The following is a 10,007-nucleotide window of genomic DNA, read 5'->3' as shown; positions in this document are numbered from 1 at the left end:
GAGAGAGAGAGAGAGAGAGAGAGAGAGAGAGAGAGAGAGAGAGAGAGTGTGTGCATGTGTGTTGGGGGGGGAGGGGGTGTCAAAATCCTCTACTTGATTAAATGCTCCTACCCACAAAGAAGGGCAAAGCCATGAGTTGGAAAGAAAGTCCTAGGGATTTCATCTCCACCACCCACCCCTCACTATCAAAATGCTAAACAGTTATTAGCAAGGTTTATTCCATAGCTCAGTTTTTCCTCTATATCCCACTGGGAGCAAATTAGCAACATATGCATTAGGGAGGTCTATCTGGCCAGGGCTAGTGCAGAGAGCTGAAGATTTGGGAATGGGGTCCCAACCAAAGCCTTCACCCTCAGTTCTATGATGCTCTAACTCCTTACTTGAAGTTTGGTTTGGAACCCCATTAAAGCTCTGGTTCTCATAAACCATCTAGCAAGTCTCTCACTTCTCTGTGCAGCCCATGGCCCTGGCCTCTTGAGCTCTTCTCCTTTTCGGCTTAAATCTCTTGCTTACCTCCTCACCCCCAGCCTTCCACCCTAAGGTTTCACAGCAGTGAAAATGTTACCTGGTGGGCAGTGAGCATGGTTGAGAAGAGCTTCCCTATCCACAGAGTATCAAATGTTATTCATTCTCCATCTTTCCTCTCCACTCCCCCCACCTCCATAATACCTATTTACTTATTAGCAACAGAACCTCACCCTGGAGAGCCATCAGTCCCAGTCAGCCATTTCCCGATGGAGCCCATGTCTCTTCTCCTAGACTCCCTGCCTTCCTGTCTTCCTCAACTTGGGACCTTTCATGCTACCATGTTCCGTTCCATCAGCCAAGCTCTAGCTGCCAGTTCCCTATGGGCACACTTTATTTTCCTCTTCTTGCATGGACTCACATGAGAATGTGGCTAAACAAGGAGCAGAAGCAAAGGAAGGAAAGGGGCTGGCCTACCGTCTCAGGTGCTGTCTCTGGTAACCCATCCAAATCCCCTGGCTCAGGATGTTTCACAAAGGGACAAAATGATACCCACCCCTGCCCCTATCCCAGTTCCTGCTTTCACCAAAACTGGATGCCCCTATTTCTTCCCAACCTCCCAGCAATTGAAAATGGCCACACATGTGTTTTCTTTGTATCTTCTTAGCACAGTAACTGTTAGTTAACTAATTCATAAAAGCATTCTAGCTTCTCGTGTGGAAGAAGGTGCTAATTCCTATAAAGTCCAAAGCCAGTTTACCCCTCTCTCCTCAGTCAGCTTACCTGAGCTGAGTGTCTGGCATGGTATCTGTTTTCTGAGAACTGGGAGATCGCATTCTGTTAGCAGCTATAAAGCTATTATGAAGGGGAGAAGGAAAACCAAAAGAATGGTTCCCTTCACATCAATGTATGACCTTGAAAAAGGAAGATCAAAAGAAGGGTGAACATTGTTTCCTAGTCTCTTCCCTAACTCACTTAAGCAGGTTCTAAAGCCAGAGGTACATGGGGTACTCTAACAATTTGGAAACAGGTGATGAGGACAAGCTAGTAGGGTACCCGTGGTCGAAATGCCATAGAATATCCCCAACTTAAGCTAAATGGGAGGAAGGAACCCCCAGACCTTCTGAATTAGGAGGAGGGGTGGGTAGTTAGAGACTGGGGACCTCTTCTACACTACAGGAATACCTAGAGGGGTCTCTTCTAGTATGGACTGGTCCTAGAAATCATGATCTGGGGTGTCACAGATATTCAAAAGTTCCAAATCATCTCCACTCCGGATTTTTTAATTAGAAAATCTCCAAAATGGTTTCAGCTCTCCAGGGCAGGGGAGTATAACAGTCTTAGGCAGGGGACAGGCCTCCCCCCCAGCAAGTCTTCAGGCTTGCATGCCTCTCTGGGACTTCTTGGACCCAACCCAAAGTGTGCATGCTGCAAGCCTGAGTGAGCATTGGAATTCAAGAAAGAAATGACAATTCTGCTGTGACAGGGGGATGTGGGACCAGGTTCTAGCTCTCCCTGCCCAAGGTAGTACAGTACTTTATGGAGGAGGTAGAGGTTTGGGGCTGAAGCCTGTAGGACTAGAACGGAAGTCAGGCTTTGGACATCCCACAGTTGAATTTGTTATTTAATGAGGACAGTGTTGGTGTAGAAGCAAGGTCACGCAATTTGCGGATGGGATATTTCTCCTAGTTGGGTAGAGGCACCTGGAAAGCTAGAGGTTTAGGCAAAGCCCCACACCCTTGCCTTCACACCTTTCCTCAAAAGGAAGCAGGTCACAGCTCTAGGGAAATCCAAGGCATGAGAAGCTTGGGGGTGGTTTCCTTGTTGCTGTGCATAACCCTGGGTATCAGCTCCTAGGCTCAGACTCAGCCCGCCCCTTCCTCAAGCCCCTCCCCTTCTTCCTCTTTCATCTCCCTTTCATTTTTAATGGTGTTGCCACAGCAACCACTGCCACCAGAACAGGCAAGATAGTGTCACCCTCTCTGCTCCAAACAGCAAGTTGGAACTCATCTCGGGAGGGGTGAACTGCACAATTCACTCTATGGTTCCCATATCTCTGGCCCCCCTAAAGAAAAATCAGCAGGATATCCTGGGCACCAGCCATTAGGAACAAAAGACTGACCTCTTCTGCCTGGGTAACTACATGCTGCATCCTGAATATGGCCATACACAAACACAGACTGAAAACGCACAAATAGCTACATGCACATGATACCAAGCCCCGTGCTCGTGATCATGAATATGTGTCTGCAAATCACCAGCAGGGAATCCTAAGAAGGACTTCTTTTTAAAAGACCAAGATTTGATAAACTCCCCAACCTAAATGTACCAGGGCTTTAAAGGGAGACAGAGTTGATGGGCTAGGTTTGAGCTCATGGGGCAAGCTGGGGCTTCAGTCCCTATACTAGCCCCTCCCTGGCTATGTTCCGTGTCCTGCTGTCAGTTCCTGGGCACTGCCAAAGGAGGGAAAGTTCTCCGTGACTCCCAAGTGCCCTTGGCAGGCTCTTCCATACTTCTGTTTTGGAGAGATTGCTGGAACTACATTCACTTCAGAACAGGATCCAGCTGCAGCCCTCACACAGCTAGAACAAGAAATACTTGCTCAAGGTCACCCCTTGAGATAATAATAGTCAGAAAAAGAACTCAGGTATCCTTCATCCTTATTCATCACAAACCCCTCAAAGAATGCCAGAAACCCTATTTCCCAGGTTCCTCCAAGAACAGGGAAGAAAGACTTCATAATCTTGATTTCCAGCCAACCCAGGTCCCCCATCCAACAATCCCTCCTCCTAAATCCTGGAATAGCAGGACACCATACCCTTCCCCCCTACCCAGAGCTAAAGTCAGAATGGCTGACCGAACCAGCTCACCGAATGCAGTGAGTCAACAGCCCCAGCCCCATTTCCACCAGCTTGGGCTGCACCAGCTTAATGAGTGGTTATTTGCGGCACATTGCACATAGCTCAGGGCTGTGCCTTCACCTCACACTGGGTGGAAGAGTAGTGCCAAGGCACCATTTATTACTATAATCTTCAGTGTGCATACCACCCATGGTGTTAATGACTCAAAATAAAAGTATTAATCCCCTCACAGCCTAACAAGCAAGCACGCAGCAGGAGGGGTTAGTGTGGGAGGAGAAAGGTGTCATGGACAATGGGGGTAAGAGGGCATAATCAGTCCTGGTATCTCCTTTCATTAGACAAAGCGCCAGGAAACCTAGGTGGGCATCAACTCTGGAGTCACCCTAGTGGGAAACAGAAATGTGGTATGCACATGACTTTCTAATGATTTGCTTACAAAGGCTCCTGCCCAGCCCCTAGGAAAACCAAACAGCCTAAGCCTAGGTGTTGTAGAGAAAGTGATTTAAGAATTCCTGGGGCGGCTAGGTGGCGCAGTGAGAAAGAACGCAGGCGGCGAGTCGGAAGGACCAGGATTCGTTCCGGCCCTAGATATTTAACACCCAAACAAAAAAACTCTCCGTGTAACCTTGGGCAAGTTACTTAACCCCAACTGCTTTAAAAAAAAAAAAAAGAATTCCTTAAGCTCTAGGTTTCACCGGCAACTAAAGGAAAGGGGAAGTCTCTATTTACCTCCCCTGAGGAATGGGTAGAATCCTCTCAGTTTAAGGAGTAAGACAGCATGGATGCTGGAAACTACACACTTAAGGCTTGGTAATCTCTGGGTCTTTGCTTATCATCAACAGTTCAGAAGATTCTCTCTTCTCTCTCCCTCTCACATTTCTCCTCCCAAGGCTCTTGTGAACTTAACTTGAAATAATATGCCTTTGACTCAAGAGCTTAATACCTAAACCTGACCCATCAGTCCTATCCCCAACATCCAGTGAACCTAACAGCTGCTCAGGACTACGAGCAGCCAGAGATGTCTTAAGAAATTCATACTATCGATCCTCTCTGCAATGCAGTAGTAGCAGCTGTTTCTGATCAGCTCCAGGGGCCAAGGTGGTGGTAGTCTAGTAGTACCAGTAACAATGACCACCTTGTAATTATTTAGTGTTTTAAAATGGAAAAAGCCTTTTCATATCTATTACCCTAATTGATCCTCACACCCATATGTGGTAAGCATTTTTATAGAAATCACCATAATACAAAGAGACATGAAAACCCTTTCCTTCCAGTTAACTACCTCCATACCTGCAATGCATTTGTCAACCAGCATGGCGTATCACTAAAGTGATTAGATGCCTTGTATTAGAAAATGGACAGAGATGAATTTAAACTGGGGGTCCCTGCCCCCACCAGTTTCTCCTGTCACATTTTGACCCATGATAAACTTCTTTCCCCCTCTCTCTATATGGCCTAATTTTGAAGACATAGCCTCTGTGTTTCATACTTAATTGTACATAGTAGTTACTCCAAAAGACCCATAATTTTATCAGTGTGGAAGTTCCAACAACATCTTAGTAGATAACCATCAACACCTTAGTAGGCTTCATGAAGTGCTAGGGCCAAAAAAACCCTTTCACCTGGTGGCCAGCTTTCTGGCATTAAGCCTCTCAGCTCTTAGCTAGACTGGCCCTTGGATGAGAGACCTGTTTTATTGCCAAGCATGTACTCAGAGTCTCCATCTTGGCAGGACCTACCAGAGCTTACACTTCACCGGTATGGCCTTTAAGAACCCAGGGTCACTAGGGAGCCTGAAAGTAAGACTTCAGTGAAGGATATAAAAGAGTATTTTCCTGAAAAAAAAAAATGCATATAAATCAATTTGGTTTAAATGCACTGGTGAAACAAGTAATTTAAAAGAACCCTATGTCACATCATTATAAAGTAAAATGACTTCCTAATTTATGCTCTTTTAGTTGAGATTTTAATTGGGGTTTTCTTAAGACAGAATACAACTATACTTCTACATTCCAGGATAGTCTTGCACCTGATTCTCCCAAAGGACATGAATAGTGACAGAGGATCTTCTCTCTGAATCACCTTTTTTTACTAGATTCCCCCCAAATTCCAACATCTCTAACTACACTAGTAAATACCCAGAGTTACCCCTTGGCTACAAGTGCAAGATTTTGGTTCCTTAGCGTCCATTTGAATGTGATCACTTTACCCAATGAGCCTCAGTAGAGACTCCCTCTTACACCCCACCCACTCCAATTCCAAGAGTTTATGGACTGCTATTCTTGCTGGAAGGACGAGACATATTTTTAGGCCATAGGACCATAGGATTCTCCATTTCTCCTGGACCAAAGGAGCAGCCTATCACACCAACTTATCACACCAATCTCAAAAAACTGTGCTGAACCCGGTTCTTCCAATCCTTAGTCTCAAATCTTCTAATAGGTTACAAACTTGATACCCAGCTAGGCTTCATTTTCTCTCCTCATCCATTCATGAGTGGAAAACATTAGGTTACTTCATATATGTAAGTATTCTAATGATAAGAAGCTCTTGTGTTTTATGTAAGAATTCTATTAAAAGGATGGAACTGAGAAAGAGAGAGAGAAAAAAAATTAACAAGTATTTATTAAGAAACACAGGGTCATTCCAGGTTTGTACCAGGTTTCTAGCATACTGGCTTGGAGAGGTCACAACAGAATTGTGTTCCTTGACAGAGATTCCATCATGGGGAGGGTTGCTCTGACCCATCTGAGGTCACCTAGACACTCATATGCCCCATTTCAACAGAAAGACTATTGGGATGAGGGAGTACCTCTATGCTTTGGTGAGGTCAGGATTGCAGCAGAGTAAGAGGAGAAGGACAGGAACCAGATGCTGACATATATACCCAGATGTGCTAAGATAACAGCATGTATTCCAAGTGGGGTATATACTATGCCCAAGGGAAATAGTAACATGATAAAGAAGGCAGTATTTCTGAATTCCTCCAGAATGCTGCTAGTGAATTTCCAACCACTCCAGCCCTTGCTAAGTGGCAATGCAGCATAGACCCACCTGAGTAGCTACCTAGATGCCCATATGGCCCATTTCAACAGAAAGCCTATTGGAGTAAGGGACTGCACCAGTAAGGGACTTCCATCAGGTCAGGAATGCAGCAAAGTAAGAAGAGGAGGAGAAAAATCAGAATTGTGCTTTAAGCAACCAGATTCACTGCATGACAGTGGGGTTACAGAAAGGAACCAGGGTCTCAGGTGAACCCCATCCTCATCTCTTCTTTAAATAGAAGCTACAGAACTATACAAGATGCACCAAATTCTCCTGCTACTAAACCAGACCCCCAGACCCAGCCATAGCCACCAAACCCTACTTGAAGCTGTAAATGTCCATAAACTAGTCTCTAGCAGCTCCTTATGCGCATGCAGACGCGAACACATTCAAAGGGAAATCCATTGCTGCAGTACTGGATGACAAGAGCCAAGAAAACCCAACAGAACAGACTGCCGTCCCCACTGTGTCTTCACCCCCTAACCTTAAGCCCCTTCAGCTTCAGTGCAAGTAAAGTCCAAGGGGATTCCCCCAGCACTGGTTTTCCAGGTGAAATGGGGATCTCCTAAGGGAATTCCAAACCTTCCCTTTCCTACAGCTTCTCTGGAGTAAGGAAAGGGACAAGCGGAGGAGGTAAAGCTTGCGTAAGATGCAGGGTACCCAGGGCTTCCCCGAGCTGGGCACTTCTGCCCGGAGGGATGGGCTAAAAAGACTGAGGGACTTCGGAGTCTCCCTGGAGCTCCGGACCTTCAGTCAGCACTTCCGATTTTCATCACAGTCTTAACGAGAGGAAGAAAACAGGCTGGGCCTGAGCCCCCTGGGAAGCAGGGACCCCTTGGGGAACAGCTCCAGAGTCAGCTGGTCCCTGTACACACCCAGGTGGTTCATCTTTGCAGTTTGATTTTTATATATATCCATCTCTAGTGCTGGGCTCAATTGTGTGCTAAGGAGGACAGTTTCAATAGACAAATTGTTATTTCGATCCCCTTCATTCTGACAGACTGGGAACACCCAGCAGCACAGAGCACAGAGATGGTTCATCCTCTATCATGAGATTCTACTCCCTACCCCACTACCCACCAGACTGAGATCAGACCCAGCTATGGAGTCAGGCACCCCCTCCACTCCCCCCCCCCAGGACCTATGTGCCCTTAAGATATCAAATTGTTTTTCCTTCCAGTGAAATTGTTTTTCTCTGATCAGAACCCTAAACTGAACACCATCTCCTAGAACAGTGTCCCACAGAGGAGCTGGGCCCTCTCTACAACAGAAGAGGATAATAACCTCATTGGCTCCATGTAGTCACAATTCTTAGAGCTTAGACCCCAGGGGCAGCTTGAGTGGCAACTTTCAAATTTAGAAACAGCCAGGAGGGATCAACCCTATACCTCAGTGAAGGGAGAAAGAAGAAAATCTTTGCATCCACATTAAAGGTGGAAGCATGATGTAATGGAGTCTTGAAGGCCAGGGTTCAAGGCCTAGATTTGCTTTTTTTTTTTTTTAAGCTATAGTGACTCTGGGAAAGTGATTTCATCTTTCTGGGACTTGCTTTCCTCATCTGCCAAATACAATGGTGGGGAGAAGGGTTGGACCAGGTAAGTGTTAAAGTCACCTCAGCTCTCACATTAGTCCTTAGTAACAAAGCTGGGGGTAAAGAAAGGAGGTAGTCTTGGTCCATTTTCTGCTCCCTCTCTGAAAGCTCCCTTTGGTCACGGTTGCAATCAGCTGAGGGGCTGGAGCCATTTCCATTCATCTGGTGGCCCCTAGACTAACTGAATTTATTAAGATAAACTTAGTGGGCATAGCAACCAAAGAAAACTTTGTGGTTGGAACTAATTAGCACCCTGGATGGTATCCCCCAGCAAGAGGGAGTAGAATAATTCTGTAGCCTGAGCCTTCAATTGGGAATCAGAACTCCAAGGCCCTGTTTCTAAACAGATGACCTTGGGAATATTTGTACTATTTCTCTCCCCTGCCCCCTTCCATTACCTCGAAAGGAGAATCAAGAAACAGAAGGTTCTGGCACCAACCTGAGAAGTTGGGGTTAACTCATGCCCAGAAAGAAATTCTACACATCTTCCTGACAATCCCAAGTCACTAAGGGGACTCTGAGAAGAAAACAGCATTAGGAAACAAGCTGGAGCTGTCACTCCCCAAGATAGCTATATTTTAGCAAGAGAATGTTGATTTCTGGATCTGGGACCATTAACAAGTTAGCACAAGCAGACAACTGGGGGACATTCCTCAAAGTCAGTGCTCTGCCCTCCCTCATGGATACAGTGTGAGACCAGAATGCCATAAGACGACTGTATTGAGAGTGGTCACCCTCATTTCCAATGAGGTTTCCCCTGGCAGCCATACAGCTTGACTAACACTGCAGAGGGAGGGATGTATACTACTTAAGGGTACTTCTCCACCTTCAATCCCCCACCCCCAAGATAGATCTTTGAATATGAGACTATGGAAACTACCCACCAAGGTATACTATTGAAGATGATAGCACAGCTTGTCCCTAGACTCCAATATGCCCCCAGCAGAGGACTGCCCCCGCCCCATTTTTTTTTTCCTAAAGAAGGAAAAGTCTCCTGAGCTGAGGGAAGGGTAGAGGAAGGAGGGAGGAGGCAGGGAGGAGGGTGGAGGGTTGTCAGAGAAGTGCATAAATAATAAATGAAGGATGAATCCTTAGATTGGAGGGGGAAGGAATGCACCTGGGGTGCCCAGGAATAACCCCAGGAACCAGGCAGCCAGAGTTGCAGAGTGGAAGAATCTTGGGGGGATTTGGGGCGAGGAGAGGTGGGTAGAAAGGCTGCCACTCTGAGCTCTAATCCATCCCCCCACCCACACCACAGCATTCACCCCTAAAGCTCCTGCCGCCCTTGGCAGTCAGCTCGCATCCTAGTGACATAAGGGGTCAGCCACCCTCTTCCTCGAAGCTCTGGGCTTCCACGAGGTGGGCAGGTGTGGACGGGCTGCCTCAGGGCTCCATGATCCCCCCTCCACGGGTGACCCCGCAACGCGTCCCTTTCGGGGTACCGCTCCCGCAGCAGCCCCCCACCTCCTCTTCTCCCTCCCCGGGGCAGGGCAGGGTCGGGGGGCGGCCCCCAGCTAGCGGGCTCACCTCACTCATGGCGGAAGGACAGGGCTCTTTGTGGGAACTGCACCCGCGGGTGAAGGGGCTAGCTGGGGCAGCGGTTGTCTCAGGGAGCCGTTGGCCGTCGGCAGTTGTCTCAACGGGCTGCCCGAGAGCGGGGCGCGTGGGGCTGGGCACACAAGCGGAAGGAATGAAGACGGACCCCCCGCTGCTGGGCACTCAGCACCCCAGCTTCCGAGCCCTTTCGCTCCCAACCCGTTATCCCTTTCCGACCTGTTCTGTCAAAGCAGCTCCGCGATGCCCGCCCCGTGTTTTATATCCAGCTCCCGGGACCCACCTCCGGCTTGGCCAATGGAGATGCCTTATTCCGGCAGACTGACAATTGGGCCCAACCAATGGCAGAAGGCTCAGTGGTTTGCAGCATTTCCAAACTAGGGTAAGATAGACAAGCGAGAAGGAGGGAGGGGGAGATGGGGGGGGGGGGGAGATGAAGACGGGGAGTGCTTGTTTGAGAAATAAAGCAGGAGGGAAAAGTTGGGAGGGAA

At 47.6% G+C, this 10,007-nt stretch overlaps 1 protein-coding gene across 1 annotated transcript in view; it reads right to left on the bottom strand.

Moving 5' to 3' along the window:
* PCP4L1 (Purkinje cell protein 4 like 1) overlaps nt 1-9,795 on the bottom strand; it is a 14,639-nt gene extending 4,844 nt beyond the window's left edge. Inside the window, exon 1 of the mRNA XM_069070519.1 lies at nt 9,490-9,795. Within this exon, the coding sequence (XP_068926620.1) occupies nt 9,490-9,498 (9 nt within the window). The 5' untranslated portion in view covers nt 9,499-9,795. The remainder of the gene's footprint in view (nt 1-9,489) is intronic.
* Between the last annotated feature and the right edge of the window lie 212 nt (nt 9,796-10,007).

Source organism: Petaurus breviceps, unplaced genomic scaffold (assembly GCF_028583685.1).
Source record: "Petaurus breviceps papuanus isolate PSGF00001 unplaced genomic scaffold, PetGlider_PUasm1.0 90808, whole genome shotgun sequence".
Lineage (NCBI taxonomy): Eukaryota > Metazoa > Chordata > Mammalia > Diprotodontia > Petauridae > Petaurus > Petaurus breviceps.
Note: the sequence above shows the minus strand (reverse complement) of the source record. Positions and strands in the feature narration are given on the sequence as shown.